At 35.4% G+C, this 25,781-nt stretch overlaps 1 protein-coding gene across 4 annotated transcripts in view; it reads left to right on the top strand.

Moving 5' to 3' along the window:
• SDCCAG8 (SHH signaling and ciliogenesis regulator SDCCAG8) overlaps nt 1–25,781 on the top strand; it is a 114,418-nt gene that overhangs the window by 17,116 nt on the left and 71,521 nt on the right. For all 4 annotated transcript variants that reach the window (XM_074579974.1, XM_074579976.1, XM_074579973.1 and 1 more), the window contains 7 exons: nt 290–430; nt 1,802–1,866; nt 4,068–4,256; nt 5,425–5,563; nt 8,761–8,913; nt 11,653–11,787; nt 15,074–15,190. In XM_074579974.1, the coding sequence (XP_074436075.1) occupies nt 290–430; nt 1,802–1,866; nt 4,068–4,256; nt 5,425–5,563; nt 8,761–8,913; nt 11,653–11,787; nt 15,074–15,190 (939 nt within the window). The remainder of the gene's footprint in view (nt 1–289; nt 431–1,801; nt 1,867–4,067; nt 4,257–5,424; nt 5,564–8,760; nt 8,914–11,652; nt 11,788–15,073; nt 15,191–25,781) is intronic.

Raw genomic sequence — 25,781 nt, 5'->3', positions numbered from 1 at the left:
GTAAGTTTTTGTTTTTCTGTTGTTGTTTTAATCACTGTTCAGGGACCTGATTCTTTTTAAGGAAGGCTATATAAATGGTTATCCACAAATTGATTTTTAATGAGAGTTTGTAAACATGGATTTCTGTGGATAACATCATTATCATAGGTTGCCATCCTAATTAACTTGCTTATTGGTTCTTATATTCTACTGTAATAAAAATTATAAGATTCAATACTTATATAATTAACATTTGTTTAAAAAAACAGCCTACGTAATTGTAACTGAAGCATTAATATTTTTATTTTAGGCAAATACACAGAGCTCCTGGCCTGTAGGTGGTAATGACTGTAGCGTACATCAGCCTGTTGCCTCATCACCAGCACATAACAAAGATCAGGCTTTTGTTACAGCAGCGGTTGGAGAAATAGAAAAATGGCATGTAGAACTGGTTGGTATTAATTTTCTTTGCAGAGTCATACCTTTGCAGAAACGTTTCGGTGTTTTGTTGTTGCTGCAGTTCTGATGATTAATTTTGTAACAGACATACAGGAGGAGTTTTGGTTGACTGAACCTTAATCTAATTTTATTCTCTTAAATCTAATTTTATTCTTTTAAAACTCGTCTTCTCGTTATACTCTAATTAATATTATTATCCAGTTAGACACAGATGACAGGTTGTATCTGAAGATGTGGACTTCCTAGAGATAAGTCTTATTTTAAGAATGGCCTGTCGGTGATGGCTCCACTGTACTTTGGAGATTCTTAGCAGTAAAACAATGCACAAGCAGGTGGCAAGTAGCCGCTATAATATAGGCAGCCCTCCAGGCAAGCTCTGAGTCTTTGTCCTCCTGGACTAGCACAGGGTCAGTAAGGTTCAAAAGTGTCTTTGTGCAGTCTGTTTTCCCTGACCTAAATTGCATATTTTGGGCTTTAGAGATACCCTAGTGCTTTAGAGAGCCCTAGTGATTCAGAGATGATGTTTACTCTATCCTGTATTTTTAGTTTGGGAAGATATTCTGATTTTTTTGCTCTGAATTAGTGGGGTAGCATTGCCATCTTTTGGGAAAAACATGGTTAACTGAAAGTTTTGATGTTTTCTATCCATGTGCATATGTGTGCTGTGGAATTTAAAGGGTACTTTAATTCTTCAAGATAATGATATGTATTTTTAAATTTTTCCCAGTAAAATATATTTTTTGTTGGTTTTGCGCCTCATCTAGAGCTGTAAACCTCTTCAGTGTTCCCTAATGCCTGCAGTTGTTTGAAAGCTAGTTTTTACAGTAATTGCACTTCTTATCTGCCACATCTACAGCAAGAGAATCATACTGATTGTGACTTATTTCTAAGTGTCATAGTGAGTTAAATTTCTGGTGTTTATCTGGTTCATTATCACCATTGTATTTAACATTGCTGTGGTTGATTTATATATCTAGTTCTTTACCAGGTAATAAAAGTAACTCACTGTATTATAAATTAATAACCTATCTACTTGAAGTTTTGTTCCTGATTACTTGTGGGAGAGTAAGAGCAAACTCAAGACAAGACCATCAATTTGTATGAATCATTGTAGAAGGCTGCAATTTGAGCTGGGACAATTTACCATATGAGGATCTGGCAAGATGTATAGAAATAAGAAAATGGGAGGGTTATTCATTTTGTAGACTTCGTAAGTGTGAAATATTTTGATTTCTATGACACTAGTGTTTCAACAAGTTTATATCTTCAGGGGAAAAGAATGAATGTGGCTAAAGTCTAGATTTATTTGTTAAGGCAGTGTTACGAAGAAATCAAAAGACACTTCTTCCATTTTTTTCTAAAGGAGAAACTAAAACTTCTTTATCAAGAAAAAGTCAATATCCTTGATGCTCAAATACAGTCTCTAAGGTAAAGTGAAATATGTATTTTTTCCTTAAAATTATTGTTAATGAATTGTCACTTCATAAGCGCATGAACCACTCTTAATCTGAATTTAAGAAAGAGAATGCCTCAATGTCTGAATGTCATGTTTTCTGATAGTGTCCCTGAAAGCTGGTTTTACATTAAGTTTTCTCAAATACAAATGTCGCAAAATTGAATGTACTGCTATTATATAGCAACATTAGCAATATATAAATTTTATGACTTCAATTGACTTGTACTTAAAGAAATTACATCTTGATATAAAATGTCTTTATCCTTTTTACCCTTTTTCTTTATAGAAACAACATGTCTCTTAAGGTATACTAATCAAACAAAAAAAGAGAAGTTAAAATTTTAACTTTTGTGAGGTGTTCCATAATTATTTTTTTTCTACTAATATTTTATATCATAAGTTTTGAAATGTTAAGCATTGGACTAGTTTAGGCCACATAATGATTTTGGAGCAGGAAAACATGCTTTTGAAGCATACAGGCAGTGTTTCCAGTCATGTAACCTGTGTATCTTTAAACACAAAAATATTTGAAAATAAGTCCTCATGTACTCCTCAAAATATTAAAGGTTTGAATAGATAGCAAACTATGGAAAAACAGAGATAGAGGCAACCACTTTAGGATTTGGTGTTCTGGAGTAAACTTCCCCTTGTACAGCTGCATTCATAATACTGCTGCTGAATCTGTCTTAATCGTTGTTTTCCCTAAATAAATTGTGCTTTCATATGTCTGAAAATTCTACACACGTGTGTGTGTGTGTTTGTGCGTAAAAAGAGTTACTGGTAGGGAGACAAGTTTAAATATACCCTCTGCAGTGGTGAAATCTTAAACACGCAAAGACAATTGTGCTGGTGAAAGTAAAGGAGGATCTTAAATTTCAGCTACGTAATCCTACTTTTTAATTTCTTTTTCCCCCCACTTGGCTTGCAGTGTTATATATACTCAGAAATAAATACTGGAGGCTAAAATAGTCTGAAAATTTCCACAAGTACATTATTCAGCCTCTTGATTTCTCCTAAGGGGCATGATCTTTCAAACTGTAAGCTCTGCAAAGCACTTGAGCATTTGTTAAATTTTAATTAAAGTGAGAAATTACATTGCTTTCAGTGAGACTATCCTTGTTTTTAACATTAAGCATGAATTTAGGTGGGACTTGCTGATTTCTGTCCAAGATTTCCCAACAATAGGTCTGTTGTACCATGGCTGTGTAAGGATATATGCAGAGCAAATTCTGTTCAGGTTATAGTGGATTATATTTAATAGACCAACTACTAAAATTGGGAAAAGTGCACAGAAGATTTCCCAGATGGAAATAAGCATGCATGCAGTGTACATATCATGTGCACAGTAAATCCAATGCAACCAGAATGTGTCAGACTTACTATGTGTGTGCTGCCCAGATGGCCCGCATAACAAACCAAAAGCTTTGGATTCATTGCACAATTTGTCAAATTGATCTATATGTGCACAGTGTGCGTTTGTCTGGAACTTCCTGATGTCAGCATTCCTACTGCTTGCGCTCTCTCCGGCCTGACAGATGCTTGGAAATTCTGGAGAAAATTCTTCAGAGCACCTGGTAAAAATTTTGGAGACAAGTAAAAAATTTAGCATGTTTTTCTGGAGATGTGGTTGACCTCAAGTTTGTGTGTTTCACTGGATCAGAGAGAATGTGCTGAATACATCTGGATTTTGTCTAGAGAGCATGGGTGACTTTTACTATATATTGTAACTTTACAGTTAATTTGAGAGTAGAGAAGTCTGAAGTTAGCGATGGCATTAGTAAAAACAACAGAAAACATGTTTGGTAGGGTATTGAAATATTTATATGCTGATAGCGTTTCTTGCTAATGAATCCTTTACTCTGTTCAGATAATATGTAAGCCTACAAATTTTGTATAATAATTTTCTGTGTAACTTTACTATTTTCTGATACTACAGAGAGAAGGAACAAATTAATATAATTTTGTTTTGTCTATTCATAATTTTGATTGGGCTATTAAACTATTATTTCTCTGTTAAAGCCGTCCTTAGGCTGCTGAAATGTGTAAAATAATGTTAATTCCAGGGATTCTTACAGTTGTTTTTGGGTTGCATCTGTAATTATATATTGCATATAAGTATAACCTGTAGAAATGTCTGATTGCTCAAATAGTATTTTGTATTTCTTCTTTCTAGAAAAGACCTTGCAGAATCTCAGAAGACATGCAAAGATTTGGAAGGAAGGCTAAAACACCAGAAGTCACTTGTTTCAGCCACGAATTTGAGCCGGGTTGGTGGTCTGTGTCTGAAATGTGCACAACATGAGGCAGTTCTTGCACAGACTCATTCTAATGTTCACATGCAGACCATCGAGAGGGTGACAAAGTAGGTTTGGGAGGTGTTTATTTTCTCATTGAAAGTACAGTTGCTTACTTTAAACGATGTAAGTCTCAATGTGTTGTATTGCATTCAGAGGGAGATGTGTGGCTGTGCAATGATAGAGTCCCAAATTGATGTTACCATGCTAAAACCAATGTCAGAATATGAGCGTACATCCCAACCACTTAGAAATCCATTGTAGTTTTGCTCCTTATTTTAACTGGGAAAGAATGTTAGATTAGACATTAGGAAGAAGTTCTTTAAAATGAGGGTGGCAAGACACTGGAACGGGTTGCTCAGAGCGGTGGTGGAGGCCCCATCCCTGGAAGTGTTCAAGGCCAGGCTGGATGGGGCTTTGAGCAGCCTGGTCTAGTGGAACATGAAGGAAAAAAATCTACAAATCCAAACACAACAGTTTTCAGGTAGAATCTCTAGTTGGACATAAACCACAGACAATTATATTCTTCATTTAAAAGCTTTCAACATACCAAAATAATGAAAAGGTGACGGTAAGTATTGCAGTTTTACTGACTGTGCTTCACTGTTTGGTATAGATCTCTGTTTCTTAGTTAAAAAAAGTTCAGAAAGGGTGTACTTATTGTTTAGTTATTAAACTTATTGTTTATTATTAGTTATTAACCCTATTGTGTAGTCTTATTGTTTGTTTTAGTTCCAGTTCCAGCAAAGGTATATTGATTTTCATTTGACATACTTAGTGATCTGAATTACTTGTTGAACCTAGCCCTTCCTTTTATTTTTTTTCCTCCCTATTTTACATTTAACGACAGTGTAATTTAATACTTCTTCAATCTCTTTTTTCAGAAACTTGCCTTTTCCTTTTTTTATTTAGCATGGATCCCTGTTTTCTAATGCCAACAGAATGTTGCTCAGCTTCAATAGATTTATGACTTCATCTCTGTTGTCATTACTGGCAGTTTCACTAACAGGCCATCCTTCTGAAGTAAAGGACTGATCAGCAAGCAAATGGTATTTTTAGCACCTGCCAAGCTAGCAGAATGCTGTCTTTCACTCTTAACCCATGCTGGTTTTAGTCTTGCTTCCCTTACCACCCTTATGTCTTTTATCTGTTAACATTTTATATTTGATATACCTGTTGGGTTTTTTCTCTTGAGAAAAGATATGGAAGAAATACCTGGTTTTTCTTTATATGCAGAGAAAGAGATGATTTGATGGATGCACTTGTTTCACTGAGACGAAACATGAAAGAGATGCAGCAAAGAGAATCTAGTGCTTGTGAGCAAGTTAAACAAGCTGTGCAAATGGCAGAAGAGGCTGATTTAGAAAAAACAAAGGTAAATTCAACAAGAAATGAGAGCTTTTCAGTATTCAGATCTACTGCAAATGTTAATCAGTTTCCATGCTAATGAGCGAATTTACGCATATGACCTTTATAGTCTTTATAGCAGTAGATTTAAAAGTATTGCACTGCGTGACTGTTTCTGAGCAGTAACATGAACTCTGTATTTGAGTTCTGAAATTCTTACCAAGGCTGTAGGGTGTGTTGCATTCTAAGGCCATCATTTTAATTCTGACATAGTTTCACAGCTAGGTGATAGAAATTGCATGGTAGAATTTTTAAAGGCATTCATGACACGTAGGAGGACAATTCTTATATCACATTTCTGAGCTGATCTGGAAAGAGAACTTAAAATGCTTACAAACAATTTTTTTGCCTCAGATGGGTTCAGCGCAAGCACTGATTAGCTAACAGAACTCTTTGAAGATGAGAAGTCCTGTCTGATGCTACCTACAGGAAGCTTTTGGTGCTATGTAAATAATAATAATGATAAAACCGGTTTTGATCTAATGCTTGCGTTAGCCCTAGTTACTATATACAATCAAACGATACTGACCTAAATTATTTCCTTGATATTTAGTGACATCTACTGTATTATTAGTGAATTACTATAGAACTGAGAGAGGGTTGGTGGTTGTTGTTTTAATAGAAAAAGCTGTTGTTTTAGTGGTGGACAAGATTGATATAATTGTTCTGTTCATCAAATAAGCAGCAGTGGTTGGTGTTATTCATCCAATGCTGTAAGAGCGTGTGTATGTAGAGTCTTTTAACTATAAACAGTGGTGAAAAAAAATGAGAGTTGGAAATCCTAGGTACTTCTTAAATTTAACTTCAGAGTATTACAGCTCCTTATTTTTTACTGAACAAAGAGAGAAAGAATCCTTATGAGCCTACTGTTCACCTGTCACATCCTGTCCCTGAGGGGTTAAATTTTTTAATTGCTTACTTGTTTACTTTTTTGGGGGTGAGTTCTACAGTTGTCTGATAGAAGTGTTATTCACTTACTGCTCTTTAAAACTGCACAAAATACTTTTCCTCCTCTATCCAATTGAAGTGATCTGATCATCTTTCTTCATTTGGTGTTGGAAATATTTATTTTAATATTTAAATAGAAAATCCCTATAAAGTCTTATTCAGTGTAGCTCAAATTAGGAATGTGGCCTAAGAATAAAACTTAGTAAGATGGATTAGTAGAACCTTTAATAAAATGGATCTTCATACCTGTACTATTTCTGCCACATAAAGACAGCAGCTCTGTACGGACTCTACTGGCCACCCTCTTCACTGCAGCAAGGAAATGTGAAGTGCTATCTGTGTGTGTACAAGACTGAATAGTAGTCCGTTTATTCCACGCTCAAAAACTGTTGTAATATGAAGGAACAGGATGAAATATTTTACTTACGCTTCATTAATTTAGCATCTTCACATGTAGTGGTATTTCTTTTGATAAGTACAAACCATCCTTTATTTTCCCAGTCCTATTCTACTCCTGAGGTGAAGCGCTGTTTTTCTTTGTAATTATCATGGAATCCAACAGAAAGTCTGTATAAGAGAACCGAGGAGTTAAACATTTTTGGCTTCCAAATGCTCTAATTGCAATTTCATAACCCTGTTGACAGAAAGTCTAACCTCAGGTGCTTATCATTTAAAGCCACCATTTTTTCTTGTCTTCCGGTTGTCTCTGTAGTTTGTGGCCTCCTCCTTATTACATAGAGCAAGGAGGAGATTTGGTAAGATTAAACTTCCATAGTTGAAGCAAATTCAGGAGTGTATTTTCAACATAAATGTCATAGAAGAATAATTGTTTGAACTGCTCATTATATCATCAAAACAGTGAAGCTAACAAAATACACATGTCTTCTTGCAACTTATTTCTTCTAGAGTTGCATTGTTTTACATGTTTACCAAACTACACCAGTCTTAAGCAGACAATTGTTTGCCGATGTTGATGATACATTCCTACCAAAAAGGATTTAAGGCAACAACAGAGGGATTTCCTCACCAAAGTAGACTTATGATAGGAAAGAGACCCTGAGGAGGGTCATGTAGAATTGACATAAACCTAATGGAGACTGTTAGAGCATTATCTACAAATTATAGTTTAATTTGCTTCCCTTGTGAACAGTCCAACATCAAGGAAATTGCATATAGGGAATTGATGTTGAGTAAAAGAAAAGTAAGCACTCTAAACTAATTCGAAAATAAAGGGTAATAAGGTAGAATTCCCAGAAGGATGGTACTTTAACTTCCTTGAAATAGGATATGCTGAATATCAGTGAAATGATGACATGAAATCTAGTTTACTCATGGGCTAGCAAGCTGCCTTTAGGGTGCTTTGAATACTTCGATTTACTTATATTGGAGTAGTGTATTTCTGATTTAAACTGACATAACACTCAACTCCTATCCCTTTGGCAGGGATACATCAGCATAAATTGACAGATTTTTTTTTTTTTTTCCCCTAGCTTTTTTAGAAGATAGTGTCTACTGTGCTTGTTGCATATCAACTTCTTAAGTTTCTTCTGTTTTGATAGAAAACACATCTATAAAACCTATGGTTTAGCATGTCAAATTAAAGCAGGTAATTTATGAGTTTTCAGTAGAATTAATCTTCATTTGACAAACCTGAAACTAAAAAAAAAATTCTTTCTTTGTATCTTTACTTACTACTTCCTGGTTTCTTCTTAGCCTTCTGCACTCAGTAATTCACTTCAGGGGGAGAACGACTGGAAGTGCATATATTATTTGTTTTATTTTTATTTCAGCTATGCAGTTAGGCAGTAACCACAGTGTTTACAAGGAGTCAAATATTGGATGCTGATTCTAGTGATGTATATTTGGGAAGTTTAAATGCAAGGCAAATAATAATCTTATTTTTTGAAGAACAGCTACTTATTTGGAAAATACACTTTGAAAAATGCCTCAGTCTTCGCCATGACTCCTAAAACAATTACATTTCTAAATTACAGTAGGGCATGTATATATGTACAAACTTATATATCTGTTTTCAATTTGTTAGTCCTATTCTAGAGGTTAACACAGTAGGCTATGTATAAACATCATAATAACTTTGTAAAAAAACAAAATACATCCTTTCTAATAGCAAATTGGTTTCTCTGTAGGCGTTAGATAAATACTACGTTTCTTTAAAATTTTAGGTTTCTTCCACTTAAAAAAAATAGTTTTTTCTAGGCTCTAGTCCAGTGTGAGCAGCTGAAAAGTGAGATGGAACGGCAAAAGAATCGTCTTGAAAGGGAGTTAGCTGCCCAGCTAAATAAGAGGACTGACGAAAAAGAAGCACTGCGGGAAGAAATGAAGAAGGAAAGGGAGGACTTGGCAGCAATGGTATGTGTTGGGCTTTTTCTGTTTGTGTATTACAAGTGCATCATCCTCTTTAAACTTTCTATTTGCTTGTGTTTCATTTTGTTTCAGTTTTGGATTTGAGAGCTCAGTAAATTGCTTCCACCATTGCTTTAAAGCAGTGGTAGATAAGCGATCCTTTGAGCTGAGTAATTGGGTTTTATGCTGTGTCATTAGATACATACTAAGCTGTTGATGTTATGCATTTTATTTTAGTTTGCATAATATTTTCTAATGCACTTTGTTAAAGTAGGAAAGGGTTAACTAATGTGTGCTGCAAGGTTTGTACCTAGCTGCTTATAAATATTATTATTTAGGTTGCCGAGTCAAGCATTCAGAACTTAGCACATGTCAAATTTAGGATTCTTTGCTACTTTCAGCTTACATATACATATATATTGTGAGGGTGGTGAGGCACTGGAACAGGTTGCCCAGGGAAGCTGTGGATGCCCCTTCCCTGGAAGTGTTCAAGGCCAGGCTGGATGGGGCTTTGAGCAGCCTGGTCTAGTGGGAGGTGTCCCTGCCCAGGGCAGGGGGGTTGGAACTAGATGATCTTTAAGGTCCCTTCCAACCCAAACCATTCTGTGAGTCTATGATATTCATGTTACAATATCATAGTTGCATTCTAATATGGTATTTTTCAGAGTGATCTTATCATATGCTTAGTTTGCTCACCTGCAGAAATGTGTTGGAATATCTTTTCTGACTTTTACTGCTGTTTATAAACTCTCTGAGACAGAATTTTTCTCATCATTTATACTGTGACCATCACAACAGAGCCTTGATAACCTTGTTTTAGACTTCTACATGCTAGTGTAATCTGAGTATAAAACGTATGGGTTTTCTGCCCAATGGAATCTACACAGGAAACCTCGTGCTAACAGCAATAAGACTGTGAGACATGACAGAGGAGCCACTTTTAAGGTGACTGGAGAAAGAAATGGGAAGAAGAATAGAGATAAATGTTCCATGAATTAGTGGTTTTCATGCTTGTTTGGTATTTAACCTCTTCAGCCATTTTCTGGTGAAGGTTTGGAAACAGTATAGTGAATTTCTCCTCTGATTGTAGGCTTTTTCCATATTTTTGGGCTCTTCTTAGCAATAAACCATACAGCTTATAAAATCTAGAGAGCACAGACTGAACAGGATAAACTGGGTGTTTAAAAAAGAGGAGGTTCTTTAGTGGTGTTGCTGCTTTTGAAATGGCTAGAAAGCTACTAACGTAAACAGGGAACCAAGGTGATATGGTTGTATTTCTGGTATTATGAGATGGTGGAATAATGTTCTGAAGCTGCTACAGGAAGTCAAACCCTTTGACGCCAGTTCTAGGTATTAAAATAGGAATTATGCGTAGTGGCAGGGGCTAAGTCAACTGCTATAAGTGGTCATCAGAAATCTGTTGCCAGGGAAACTGAAATTAAAAAATTGACCTCATACTGGAGACAATGAGACATTATTAAGCAATTCCTTGTTTGAGTCCTTGCTATCTATTGGAAGCTATCCCTCTTAGGTGTTTAGCTGCTTTGTTACAGATTTACTTTAGAGCAGAGTACGCACTCCAAAATATAGCCTATTAGCTAAGCATTCCATACCTTTTTTTGGTAGAATAGTTCACTCCATGTCACCACATTACTTCGTATTTCATCACCCACTGAGAGGTGTTTTACTGGAGCTGATTCCCACTTAGAGGAGTTGTCCTTTTTTAAATCCTGCATGCACCTTAAACAACATATAGTGACACTATGATGATGTCATGCTTGGTAATTGAAGATATGGGATGACTTTGTAGAAAACTATGACCTGAATGCACGATTTATGCGTACGTATGATTAAATACTTTTATGTTTCAGGATTATGAGATGGTAGAAATCGTATACTGTGCATCAAGTCAACCTCCATATGAATATTTTATCACTTGCTTTATGAAATTATTTGTTTGAAGGGGAGAATTGACATGATACATAAATCAGGTGGAAGTATAATGACTGAAGAATAGTTATGAATATATAATCCTCTAGGTTTGGCTTTGAATTCCTGTAAGTTAACCTAGAACTGTCAGACACCATTATTTCCACTTATATTAGTAAGCTTCAGGGCTAAATAGCTGAAGGGTCACTGTCTCTGTTTTATTGTTACAGTTTTTTACCATTCAGCAAAATTTGATCTGAATTACATTAGAATTTTTAACATACTATTTCTGTATGGTTTTTGTACAACATCATGCTTTGATCTATAGTGCTGAAATGTTTTCTGAACTTGAAATTTAAGTTAAGATCTGTGGTTGCAATGACAGTTTTCTTTAGCTGGGGGAACATGATTTGGTGTAAATCAATCTATGTTAAGGATGGATAAGAAAGTGTTAATAAATACTCTTACAGCTGTGAGACTAATGCAGCCAGCTGCTTCTGACACTTTGTCCATACTAACAAGTCCTGGAGAGTAGTCTGGTTGATGAAAAATTTCAAGTGAACTACTGTACAATAAATTAATTCAAAATAATTAACCTATTGTTTAAATATTTGGGCCATATTCTGTTATATTTATGTTTATGTTATATATATTATGTTATATGCATTTTTATTGTATACGGGAGTTTTTGTATAATTTTAAATCCTGCGTATTTTGGCTACATACGGTTGCTCTCAAGGAGAAAGTCCTTGAAAGAAAATTTAGATCTGTGATTGGTCAAATTGCATCATTACAACGTTCTTGGGCTTTTTGCAGGTGATGGCCATGTCTGAGAATGTGGCCATGTTGGAGGCTCAGGTAGAGAGAATTACAAGGGAAAAAAACTCTCTGGCTAACCAGTTAGAAGAATCACAACATCAGCTTGCATCTCATGAAATGGAGACGAATAAGGTAGGCACATTTATACATGAGTATTGAGTTTGAGTTTCCTTATCATTGTGGCCTGAAAGATGAGAATATTTTTTGTTCCGCGTTTTCCTCTGTATTGGTAAAGAACGTGTGATAAATGTAAACTTCATCTGAATATCCCAGAGGCAGGTTTTATGAGTAAAAAGATAACTTTTTCAGGCTGCCAAGTCACCTTGTGATGCAAAAGCTAACCTTTCTACCTTGCAGACTATGCAAATCACTATTTAAAACTGCGATCCAGTGTTTCCTCCGAATTGCATTTGGTGTGAATGAGACAATGTGGTATTCAACCCTGTCCTGTAATTGCTACCTCTGGGATATGCAGCGCTAAAGGGAGATGTATCAAATCATTGTTTTTCAAGTACATTCCTGTAGATTTTGTATGTGCTATACTGCTTTATTAACTAATACTGGCAGTATGCCTTTTACAAAGAGATCTTTCTTCCAGTTAAGAATTATAAACGTCTATCTATGCATGTGTATCACTTCTGGGTGCTTTATTTTGCACATTTCTCAATCTATTAGAGCCTTAACGTGGGTCGTAAGATGAGAAAGAAAAAAAAATTTCCATCCAAAATGTGTGCTGGGAGATGACACAAGAGATTATTTTATTAGCTTAGTTAAAGAGATTATTTTATTAGCTTAGTTAAAGAGATTATTTTATTAGCTTAGTTTCATAATTCACTTGTTATAGAAGTAATTTCAACTTCATGAAGATGAAGGGATGCTAAATTTCTATAGAATAGATGATTTGAGAATTCAAATTAGTTACATCCTCTTGAAATGTCTATATACTTTACGAATAATCCCAGGGCCAGTCCTACCTCCCCAGTCATTAATTGCAAGGGTTTCGGGAGCAATTAATTCTTTAGGCCTCTGGCAACTTCTGGAGGTTTTCAACAGTTCCTGTTTTCCTCTGCTGGTAGAAATAGGTGAAAGTATTGCAGAAAACTTACACCAAAAAGTCATCCAAACTTATTAGAAAATTTAATCCCATTTCAGTTGAAAGAAAAATGGAGAATTTTAAGAATGTCAAAATGACTTGATTTACCATTTCTAAACCACACTTTTGGTTTTTTCACAGATGACTAGCACCATTTACATGGGTGGGAAAGGGGAAGAAATAGTAGGTCTGGAAAGAGCAATTTTATAGTCTACTGATTTGAAGCAGTCTCTCAGGAGAGCGACGCTGTGGTTCTAGTCCCTGCTTCAGTTCATGTTAATCAATGCAAAGTTGAATAGGTGGCCACCTTGCAGTAGTCTATGCTGTGTTTTTATCACAGTGCCCTCCTGAGAGGCTTGAAAATTGCCTTTGGGTACTTGTTCTGAGTTGAGAAGTCTCAAACATCCTGGAGGAAGGTCCTGACCATTGAGCTGTTGGGACTATGTGCATGACCCTGACCTTTTTCATTGGCTATGGAAGCGACAGCTGTGTCTGTTTGTGAATCTGACTCCTTGTTTCCAAACTTGGTTTGCCATTATTGAAAACAGCAAAGAGCAACATTTTTCCTTTTCAGTTTTATCTGAAATACTTTTTTCTTCATGCATTAGAAGTCAGGGAAAAAAGTTTGGAGTAAAAATCTCTTCCCTTCATTGTGAACTACGAGGAGACTGAAAAATCTCTTATCAGCACCATCTGCTGATTCTTCTGCATTATTCACTTTGTATGATGTATGTGGGAGCTGAAGGCGAGGATGGCTGTATTTTATTTTTTATTTCGCTTGGAGGAAGTGACATATCCCACTTTGTTACCTCCTTCATATAAAGAAAGGAGGAGGTAGAAAGACAGGGTTGGCAACCCATGCAGTTGCATTTTAGGATGTTTAGTTGCATATGATATCTCAGTATTTAAAAAAAAAAAAATAATGCTTTAGAACTTTGTCATTCTTCAGAGCATTTGCTACTTTGCATTAATTGCAACAGGGCTAAATTCACAAGCTCTTCTTTGATTTTATGCTGCTTCTTAAAGTTATGACAGTTGGTTTTGTTTTTTCCTAAGGTGATTTGTTTCCAGTATGCATATTTACTTTTACCCTGTCTTTTTTTTTTTTTTTTTTTTAGAAGAAGAGAAAAAAAGGTAGGCGGTATGAGACTGAAAAATAGAAACTAATTTGGGCTGTAAAATGTGCGTAGGGAGATTGAGAAGAACAGAGGATTGTAGCAGCAAATTAAGTGTGCACATTTAGGAAGCATAAGAAGCAAGTCTGGTGGAAGAATGTAAATGGGGCAGGAAAGCAGAGTGAGTTGGAAAGAAAGTTCTCTAAGAGTAGCTGCAAGCAAACACATTTGTGTTCTCATTAGAGAATGTTCATGTATTTATGTTTGGTTAATTAAGGTGAAAGGAACAGGCACAAATAGTCGGTGATTGCACAGGATAAGGACAAAAAGTGGACAGCTTGTCCACCATCCTTCTCCGTTCCCAACAGTTAAGATCAAATAGAATCCTTTAAAAGTCTGAAATTGGACAACGGGAGAATAACATCCCTGCCCAGCAGTAGTGAAAGTTATGTGGGAGGGATGGTGTAGGGTATTTTTTTCTTTCTCTTTCTTTCCCCAAACCCCTCTACAGACCCTCTGAAGTTGAGCTGCCTGCAGGTGGACAGGAATGAGGAGATAACATAACAAACATCCCAACAGCAGAGAATAATTGTTGCCCTTGTGGAAGTGATACTAGATTTCTTTAAACATTGCTTTGATCCCTTTCTTCTGACCCATGCATATATTTGAATTAGGTATTGTTTTTAAGGAGTTTACCTTCAGTTTGTCTATAAAGCTCTGATATAACTTTGAAAATTGTTGTATTAACATCTAAACATTTTCTTTCTTAACAGTGGAAAACTGGCAAGATAAGAAACTACGCCCTTATATAGGAGTGTGATAGATCCTTTACTTCTAGGTTTTGAAAGTGTTGACATAGACTTCCTTGGGATTTTGGAGAGAAAGGGAGAAGAATATAGAACCAGCGACTGTAGTTTAACTGTATTTAGTAGCACATATATTTACAACATAAATATTTATACTTAGCAAAATCTTGATCCAAATATAATTGAATCTAGAAGGCACTGCATATTTCAAAGTTAATGACTATATAGAGAATTCAGATCCACCTTTTTATATAAAAACATTTACCGTATGTAGTCTTGCAATATCTTAAAATTAAAATATGTTGTATTTAAATGACCTCTAGAGGGCACCAAAAGATCTAAATGCAAACCATAGGCTATGGATTCTTCAAGCTACAGATCGTGTTGTCTGCATAATCTAACAGGTGTGTGGAGAAATGCGCTATCAGTTGAATCAAACCAAAATGAAGAAGGATGAGGCAGAAAAGGAGCTCAGAGAGTACAGAACAAAAACTATAAGGGAGCTTGAAATTAAGGACCAGGTAAGAGATAATACTGCTATAACTTTGCAGTTATTAGAAGCCTAAGTAGGGTTATTTCGGAAGCTGGAATGATTCGTTTTTCTAATAGTGGTCATTTATTACTGTTAAATGGTTTCTAAATTAATGGCAACAAGCCAGCGATTACTGTTAAATAAATACCTCTTGGTTATCTTATTCTTGTTTTCAGCCCTAGTATGTTCAGGTTTACATAATACTCATCCCATGCTTTCATATAGCATTACTCTATCATATGTATTCATACAACGTACTTAAATTGTATGTACTGTATACATATGTTTATACACTTTTTCTCACAAAGAAATCCACACATAATTACGTATACATGCAGCCTGACAAAACATTAAAGTCTATAATTATAACTTAACTATACCAAAAATGAGAATAATTTATCTTCCAGTTTTTTAAAGATTCGAGGTTAATGAATGCTAGGATTCATAGAAAAGTTTTAAAAAAAAAAAAAAAAACAAACCAAAAATAACCTTCTAGAAAAAATAACTATATAAAAATTACACGAGGCATTAATTGTTGATTATCTAAAACTGTGTTTTATAATAATATAAAAAACAGCTTATGGTTTACAGGTAGTCTGTGAGAAACCACCCCATGCAGTAATAAAGATTATTAGAGTAACGTGCGACATACTTGGCAAAGAGCTTGAACAGGTGTAATCTGCATCTTTTAAAGTGCCCTTTTTGTGTAGGTTCTGTCTGTTTTTCTCTAGATATTCAAACCTCCAGTTATTCCTTCATAAGTTGTGATTTCCACATGAGAGTGGATGTCTTCTGAATACCCAGATATATAAGATGCACATGAGGATAATTTTTTTATATGAATTTTGTTATTAGAGCAGCCTATCCAACAGGTTTTAAATTATTCTTTTTCTTGTAAATAAGTGAACAAATCAGTCCCTGTGTAAGAATATATGTAGAGAAAAGTGCAGTCTTTCTGAAATTATATTTTTATTTACCAATGCCCCAAAATCTTCATGTAGGACAGTAAGTTTATTAACTTAAAAGTACGAACTTAGGCTAGAAGCAATATTAATTTAAATTATAATCAAGAGATAGGTAAAATCCAAAAGTGAAGTTTACTAGATAAAATAAGTTTTCAGTATGTATAGATAATCATACAGTGCAGAAAACAGGGGCCTTAAAGCATTTTATTTTCAGGGTTGGCTTTTTTTTTTTCCCCCCACTCCTGCATCCTTTAGGCCTAAGGACACTTTAAAAAACAAAAAAACAGGCTTGTCGTCTGTGTCTTGACAGATATCACAGATAAGAGAGTTGGCATAATCTTGGCATACAAATAAAACAGGATGTGTTTAATAACATATTTGAAGAAGTATCTTGGATTTTTAATCATGTTCTCCAACTTGCCTCAGGATTACCTTTTGAGCAAATTGCAAAATTTAACAAAATACTTTAACCTCATTTATAAACATACTGGTATTTTATTCAGTGTGGAAATGAATACACCAAAATGTGGTGATTTATAATTTGATATAATTAAAGTGAAGTGATGGGAGGGCAAGTTCCTATCAGGAAAGATTATTTGAGTAATTTGGTAATTATATAAAGTAAATTACGTAAAGTAATTACGTAAAAAAAGTATATTTTTCAAAAATGGTTGTTGTTTCCTTAAAAAAAGGAAGACAAACTATTTTGAAATTCTCAGGCTCTGCATCTAGCAGCTGTTTTATAGCTGTGGCTCTAGTAAACAAGAAAGTTCTATATAGGTCCTATTATTATTTAACATGTTAAAAGGCAATGAAAAATAGTGTGTGTCCGTTTTGGGGTTTTGGTTTTGGGGGGGGGTTTGGAGGGCATGTTTGTTTGGTTTTTTAAAATCAAATGTTAACAAATGTTAATAAGTTGTTGCAAATTATTTCATTTAAATTAAATGAAAACAGCTCAATCACATCTAGCTTTGTATTTAAAGAAAAAACTAAAATGTTTCATCCTATATGGTGAAATTACTAAATAGCAAACAGTAATTGTTCTTTGGTCTCTCAGCCATGACCTGACCTTCTGGCTAGGAGACAGAGTTGATACCTTCCTTGGCCACCATCTGTTCATAATAAATACATATTTATTTTTTAAAAGTAGAGAGACAATAATGTATGAATATTTTCATGCTATTTTATATTAAATGGTTCATTTTTCTGTTTTAAAAGCAAAGAATTGTTTTTCAGATTGTCTTTGAATACATTGAAATGAGTTTACTGTTTCTTGAGGTATGATTGTATTTTTATTTGTGCTGTGGATAAATTTTGGGTTTGAATATGTATTTGATTTTATATGTAGTGACTTTTTAAAATGGATTAAAATTATTCAGATGTGTCAGAATAGGCAAAAATCCCAATATGTACAATTTAGGATCATCAGATACATATGTCAGTAAGTACAGATATGTATTAATCATACACTGATATTTATAAAGTTCTTCAAAACTGAATTTGTATCATTTAAGAATATTAAAGGGAGTATATATCTTTGGTATCATTCTGTTTTATTCTAATATCTCTTTTCCTATCTATTACTCAGTTAGGACCGATAACAAATATTGGCACTTAGGTATGACTACTGGTTATTAATATTTGACATGAATATTTTTTAAACTAAAAACGAAGCAGCAATGAGCAGCATTACCACTTAAATTGAATGAGTGTTTTGTAATATCATCCATCATGATCCTGATTAACATTAGGATTATGGAGGACGTGGGGGAGAAAGCCATATACCACACAGTTTCTCTACACAAAACCTGCATCTGTTCATCTGGCCCAGTATGTTGTAAAGTAGCATACCCTACTGCCCTCTCTTTTTCGCTCTCAGCCCTCCCATTGTGGACGTAGCTGTGCTGAAATAACAGTGCCTTACTTAATACTTTTTCTCCTTAGGAACAAGCTTTATAAGTTATACGGATATAATGCCTTCATGGCAGTAAACTGTGTCCACACTAGGGGTTGTACTAGCACAGCTATAGCGGAGAAAAGTCACGCCCTAACCTAAATAGCTGTTATGAGAACAAAAATTGTGTGGCATATTTGACACAGCAGGACTTCACTTTTATAATACTTTTTCCATGAATTTCGAAGCACTACATGGCATAATTTGTGCATTTCTAATAGAAATCATAGTTCTAACACACTATGAAATCGTTTCCTCAGATTAGCATCACTTGCTCTTTTCTGTTCTGCATTATAAAAATAAAAATGAAGTACACTGTTAATCTTTTGCTTTCTGTTTGTCTGCAAATCATTTTTATCTAGTTTATAAAAATCTTGCAAGCTTCAGCATGTAAAAGTGAAAATGGTTTTGTAGTACTGGTTTATGTGGTCCCAGCCAATTTGGGTGTCATCCTTATTAGATAGTTCTTACCGGTAGCGTTGCACCACTGGGAGTTCTGGTCTCCTTGTAATAAAGCAATAGGACATCGTTAAACCCAACTTCAGAAACTAAAGGAAGCTTTTAAATTTTATTTTACCATGTTTTGAGGAATCAGATAAATACCTCGTGTAGAAATAAATCCAGGCTGGTGATCTTAATCTGTAAAAAGCTATTATTTTAATAGTGCCTTTAAAATTGGGCGAATGTAGTTTGAAGTGGGTGACTACAGAATTCTGCTGCCTACCTTGTAGGTGAAAGAATGAAAAGCTCCAGAAATATTATAGTAAAACCCACAGGTTTTTAAGAGTTGCCTGTATGGAAGTTCATGAGCCCAAATGAAAAGAAGTTGGAGAGTCACTGATAGGCACAACCTATTCAAATGGAAAGGGCCGCACATCAAAGCATTTTTGTGTAGTATGACAGAACCTAAATGATGTCTCTGTACGCTATAGACCAACAGTTTTTCAGACAAATAAAAATCTGGCAAAATTGCAGTCCAAAGCATTTTGCCAAAAGGTATTTTGGGAATGTTTATTGCATTTGTCATAAATCCATGATTTATAGTAACCTAATTTAGTTTAGAGATTATAAGTGGAGAGATTACTGACTCTGTCTTCATCAGAAATAGTGCAGGCCAAGAATTGTGTACATGTCCTGGAAGTGTTGCAGAGTATCCGAAGCAAGACCAATACATCCCTCTGAAGTCACTGAATCACTGAAACAACTTTTTAGGAATAGGTCTCAGGCTTCCATGAGTCAGGCTTTAAAAGACGATTTTTCACAAGCTGGGCCATTCAGGATATCACCCAATGTTTTGAAACTTAATAAAATTAAATGTTTTAATAACGCTGCTGAAGATGGGTTAGGATTGTGTGTTATGTGTATTCTTGTAACCTTCTTATATGTGAGATTTTGTGACCTCGTTAGTTAAAAAGATGCTCTGGAAATTTTGTTTTGGAAAGAAGTTGTGTGAAATCAATAAACGTACTTGAATGCTCTTTGGCAAGGAGGAAAAAACACAAAACCTAGCAGACAGCTTGAAACTCTTAGCATCAAATTTTCTTACCTGCTCTGACCTTCAGTATAATGAACTTAAAAGCAGCAAAACCAAACTGCTTTTTGGACAATAAAGCATTAAGAAGATGTGATAACCCTTGCTGGAACTGATCTCCTTTTAATGTATCATTTTCAGTTTGAGGCATTCGATGCGCTAATTTGAAAATGGGTAAATAAGGAGTAAAATGATAGTACTTTTATGACTTGCTATGGTATGGTTTTTCTGACCTGTTCAGAAGGAGTATCTTTTTTTTTTTTTTTTTTTTTTTTGGAACTGAACTTACTAGCTCATCTCCAGATTTTTGAGGAAAAACATTCGTCTAGAACCCTGCAAGATATAACAAAAGAAACGTTTAATTACAATTATGGTTGCTGCTTTTCTGCTATGGCATTGCTTTCCTCTGTCAGCCATCCATTCCTCAAGAATCAGTGGTATGAGCAGCCTTCATTAAATTCATTGTCATGTTCTCATAAGAAGAATCCCTGGGACCGGGATTCCCAGTAGTAGAATTTTCTGTACTGGTCTGCTTCCGCTAGGCAGGTGGTCTGCTAAGAGGAATGACCGAGTTAGTAACCAGGTTTTTATTGTTTATAGGTGCAGTTGGCCCATGTAACCTTGAGCCATGGTCTGTCATCCAGTGTGATGTCACCCCGTTAGTATACCGAAAGAGAAAATAATTGATGTGGATTAAACATTATTCAAAGTAGGAAAAGAGTTTCATAGCTCTTGGTATAGTGCGTATATGCATTATATATGTAAAGAAATGCTTGTTTTCTGTGGTTTTTTTCTTCCTCCTTGGACTAGAAAAATGGTTGTTTTATCAATAGTCATTGTGCCAACAATCAGAAGAAAAAGAGTGTAAAAGTCCCTGACTATCACTTGTCGGTTGTTACAGGCGTAGGTTTTCTTTCCAGCTATTCCTTAATGCTGTCCAGGAGAAAAGAGCCAATCCCGTATCAGTAATCTGAAATATGTGTTGAAAAGGATAAAAAGTGTAAGTTTAGTTCTCTCCTGTTTTTCAATAATGAAGTAGGAGTAATCTTCCCCTACCTTTTTTCTGTATGTATCCCTCCTTTTCTCAAATTCCTTTATCAGCAAGCAAACCATCTATTTTGTACCACCCCGTTCTCCTCCTGTCCCTGTGCCCCCCCCACCCCGCCCCTACCGTCAGTGAAATCCATTAAAAATATAATAAAAAAACCCCCATGTTCCACTGTGGAACAAAATAACTTTCTTATCTCTGCTGGTGGCTGCTGAGCTAATCTGTAGTACAGCAATGCTGGCTGTTAAAACGTGTAGTAATCTCTATGTGTTTGGAAGTTTTGTTCCTGGAATAGTATTGCAGTTCAAATATTTTGGCAAATTGAAAGCAAATATTTTCAGGGAAATAATGAGGTAAAATCCTTGTATAACACATTTCAGCCATTCACTCTTGTCTGTTTCACAGGTTATTTATCCACGGTATCCAGGGGCCGTATTGCTCTTTGAGAGTTTGTACAAGGACAGGCACTTAAGATTACTGCTTAATTAAAAAATCGTGTGTATGTATTCATGAATATATACTTAGTAACATGAATTTTTCCTTGCCCCAGGTAACAATTACAGGTAGAAAATTTGCTTCAAGGGGACTTAAAGATGTGTGTATTTAAGAGCAGCCCCCCTCCATGCTGTTCCAGGAAGTTCTTCCAGCGCCCCTGCTCTTCCTAGCAAACTGCAGCATCCCCTTTCTTGGAAGCAGAGGGCTTGTGGCTGCTGCCCTTTGCTTAGGTAATGGCTCTCATCTTGAGGCTCTGCCTTTTAGTGGTGCACATGGGGTGCCACAGTACTGCCAGGTCCCGTTACATTTCTTTGCAGTTCAAGTGACAAAGTGGTCTCTAAACTACCTCTCTTTGAGAAATTCAGGAGTCCTACCGGATCAGACTATAATAATCGCGGTCCAACAAATGACAGTCTGTGTTGCGTATCTAGGTTATGTCTTTGCTTGTCCTTCTGGTCTGTAGAGGTCAATTGATTTGTGAGCCGGCCATAGGGTAAAACCCTTCAAAGGAACTGTGGGTATTTAGTGGGGTAACTTCTCTTCTTGCGTTTCTGCCTAGGTTAGTTGCCTTTCATGTCATGAAAGGTTTTCATATTTCTGTTTTGGGCTAAATGATTTGTAGAATTTGCAGCTGTCTTATGATTTTTGTGAACTGACCTCTTCAAAAGAGGTGGTCTTTGTGGACTCCTTTAAGCTTTGTGTACATTTTATTTTTTACTATTATTTGTACATTCTCATAGCTTTATAATAAATCTACTTCTGGAAAGGAGATTTCCCCTTTAAAACCAAATTTAGTTTTCAGAACTGCTTTGTATCCTCATTCAAATTCAACTGGGAAGCAGCAGTAATTCATATAGAGTGCAAAAGGGAGAATAACATTGTTGGGACGTGGTGCGGGTCAACCTCGTGATGGCCCTAGCTCTCTTTACAAAGTTGGATAGTTCTTCAGGTGCAATATGCTATGTCAGATGGCCGTGCCTGGGAGGTCTGAGGTTTAGAGACCACTCGGAACCTCGAGTTGCTTGATTGATATCAGGATTAGGATAGAAATGGCTGCAAGTGACCCCTGCTGCATGTGAACCAATAGTCATCTTTCCAAGTGAAATACCTCGAAATCTCGCTACAAAAATTGGCTTGTTCTGTTGGGCTTTTTCAATTAAGAAATAAAAAGTAATTTTAAAAAATTAGTGTTATAGTAGGGTATGATTGTTCTGTCCCTAATCAATTAGTAAAGAAGGCAGCATGGATTGAGATCAGTGTCAAACGGTGCAAAAATTTCCTGTCACTGATGTACATAATATTTAAAGGTATGTGAATGCCCATACTGGTGGCACCCGTTAGAAAGACCTTAATTATAGTCTCGGTCCTGTGCGCTGTCACTGATTTTCATTGCTTTCAAGGGCTACTTTAGTAAATGAAACTTAACATGTGAGCATCAGGGCCTGTAAAATTTTACTGTGTATTAATTTGAAGTGTATGTGTTTTTATAGAAGTTGATTGGGGGTGTAACTGCAAATACCATCTACCATAGTAATTACATGTTACTTTTTATTACTTCATATTCGTTCTTCTCGTTTTGGTTCTATTTTATGCCCCTTTAGTCTTTTAATAATGGTAGACAATGAGGTACGAAACAGAAAGAAAGTATTGGAAATTCGCAAGAATATTTTCCCCTCCTGAATTATTTTATTGCAGAATTTGTGCAATGGTATAGTCAGTGCAGAATTTATTTTTCAGGTTATATTGTGTATTTTCTTACCTGATGTGTGAGCATACTGGTACAACAGTGAATGTCATAAATCACTTATGAATTCATTTGGTTTTAGTATATTTTTGATTTGGTTCAAAGTCTTCTGAAGTTGCTTTTGCATCTACTTCAGAGTACAAGTTCTTTTATCACTGCTTAATCATTCTCATTTGTTTGAAAAAAAAAGCATTTGTCTTTTCTGTCAGTTTGCTGCTATTTAAAATTCTGTGAAAAACATCTGCTAGTTTGGAATTTAAAGTTGCATTTTTCTGCATACAATAGAATCAGCAACAGTATGAAAAGAATTAAACAATTATTTTAATCTTTAATTTGGCTTGTTTTGAGTGAAATTATTATTTCATTTGATCAGATTTTGTAGAGATAAAGAGATGCCTAGTTAATTAAACAGCACTTTTTTACAATGTACATAAGTATTGTTAGATGAAGATAATTTCAGATAATCTATGAAGAGGATATTTGAAGATTGATCCAGTGCTTGAGAAATAATCTTTTATGTTTTCCAATAAGTTGCATTTATGTCACTGAATAAGAATCTCCAGTGTGTTCACCTAAAAATGCGTTCCAAAAATCAGAACATAATTTGTAAACTCATCATAAATGAATGAGAAGTGAAACACTTATTTTAAGTGTTTCAAGAAAAAAAATACATAGAAGGGTCCTATATGCTTCAAAGTGGACAACTTAAAATATAAAAGGTGGTTGGTGGTAATACTGAAAAAAGAATAATTGATATAAAATAAAATTTTACTGCAGTGTTATTTCACCAATGCTTTAATTTTTGTTTAGTAAAACTTCTTTCTTGTAACTGAGTTGGATATGTGTGCCGAATAGCATTAATGTATTTCAACTTACTAATAATGACGATTCTCTTACTGAGGTTTAGCCTGCCATCTTTCAATGGCAAAGTGCCTGTTGATATTCCTGGGAGTTTAGGCAACTGCAGTGCAAGACAGATTAAATAGTACTTTTTAAATTATGTGCAGAAGTAATAAGAATATTAAAGTTGTGGAGTTAAGCACCAGAAGTTGCCTGTTCCAACCTTAATGTAGTCTTGTTGTGCGTATACATTATGATAATTCTGTTCCTTGTTATACTGAAAATCTGTTTCAGATTTTCTTAAATGCAAGATTGTCATCTGTCTTTTTGCAGTTCTGTGCTCCATCTCTTGTCTCTCACATACATTGAAAAGTTAAGTACCTTGAAGAAATACTCTCTGATCATGTTGTAAAAAGCTGTATCACAAGTGATAGGCACTGAGGGATCAAATTAACGCTGCATGAAAAGCAGTTGTCAGCAAAATACTTTAGTTGGTGGTTTGTTTCTGTTTCTGTCCCTGCAATTACGTTGAGGCCCAGATAGCAGCTACAGAACTGCTTGCAGCTTCCCAGTAGAAGAAACGGGAGCTAAAAGTAACACCAAAATTAGTTTGAGTGAGTAGTTTTGGAAAGATGCTGCCTGATAAAGTTCCCTGCAGGAACAGTGAGGAAGACTCATTGGTTCTGTAATTTCTCTGTATTTTAAATTCTGATTATATTGTGATGACCTAGTGATGGCCTGGACTTGACATATTTCAGGGTAGAGTGTATACATTTATGAGACTATTATTGTTTGCAGGAGAGAGAAGAGGTTGGGTTTTATTGTGTGAAGAAGTCTCAAGTTCTGAGGCTTCATAGGTTTCAAACTATTGTCTGAGTTTTTAAACCAAAGTAACATGTAGCATTCAGAGTACGGGCTCTCTGTTTTCAGCATGATGGATGGATCCTACCAAAATATTTTCAGGGAACGTTTTATGGTGTTTCAAAAAGAAGAATTTAGTTGATATCCATAAATATACCTGGATTAGATGCTTCTGGTTTCTGAGTTGCTGTTAGCATGTTCTCTTGGATGGCATTTTTCTGCCATCCCTTTCTCATGAGGTTGTCTGCTGTTTCTGACGTGGTCATTGCTGGAATTCTTGAGTAGAGTTCCTACTCTTCATGTAGCTCATGCTGGGAGTACCTCTAAATATAGGTATTTTAAGATATATTTCTGTTTATCTATATACACCTACACACAAGTGTGTGTGTAAAGGAGCTGATTCTGAATTTTGGAATTACTGATGAAAGTAGCAGAAGTAAAATTGTTCTTCAAAACCTATGCTTGCTTTCTTGACTTTTTTTTACAGAAATCATAAGACTCCTGTGAATCTTTAAAGATCCTGTCATGGAGTCATTGTCTGAGAATTTCTCTCTGCACTTTGATGACAATTGAAATCTATGGATGTATTCTTGGGTTCAACCCTGCAGGTTCAACATCTGGCTGATGGAAGCAGAACATTTTCACCAGAGGTTCTTGCACTTGGAATTTGCTTCCTTCTGTGGATCTGTGTCAAAACCTGACTGAGCCTGTTTAACTCGAGGCAATGGTGTAAAGCCCATCTGTTCCTTGAAACTTTTCCCTGAAGGAGTCATCTAGAGTGTATTTATGTTGTCAGCTGTGGTTGTGCTTTTTCAAATACTTAGTTGATGCTTTTTGACTAATTTGTGGTTTGGTTTTTTTAAAGGTATGCTGAATGGGTGTATTCTTAAAGCAAATTTTAAGAATGTTGCAGAACTTCCCTATCTTTAACTTGTAAAGACAGTGAAGAACTCATGTCCCTGTTTACTATGAATGGAGAAATAACATTAATGAACTGCTGCCGTTAAGAAGAATAGTGTAGAGAACCCACTGAGACTTCCTGTTGTTCTATTTAAAATATGCAAAAGTCTCTGGAAATAAGTGAAAACGCAAAGGATATGTAACTGAATACCTTTGCACACCTGGTTCTTAAATATTCTGGC

Source organism: Larus michahellis, chromosome 3 (genome assembly GCF_964199755.1).
Source record: "Larus michahellis chromosome 3, bLarMic1.1, whole genome shotgun sequence".
Classification (NCBI taxonomy): domain Eukaryota; kingdom Metazoa; phylum Chordata; class Aves; order Charadriiformes; family Laridae; genus Larus; species Larus michahellis.
The sequence above is the reverse complement of the archived record's forward strand: the minus strand, read 5'-3'. Positions and strand labels throughout refer to the sequence as shown.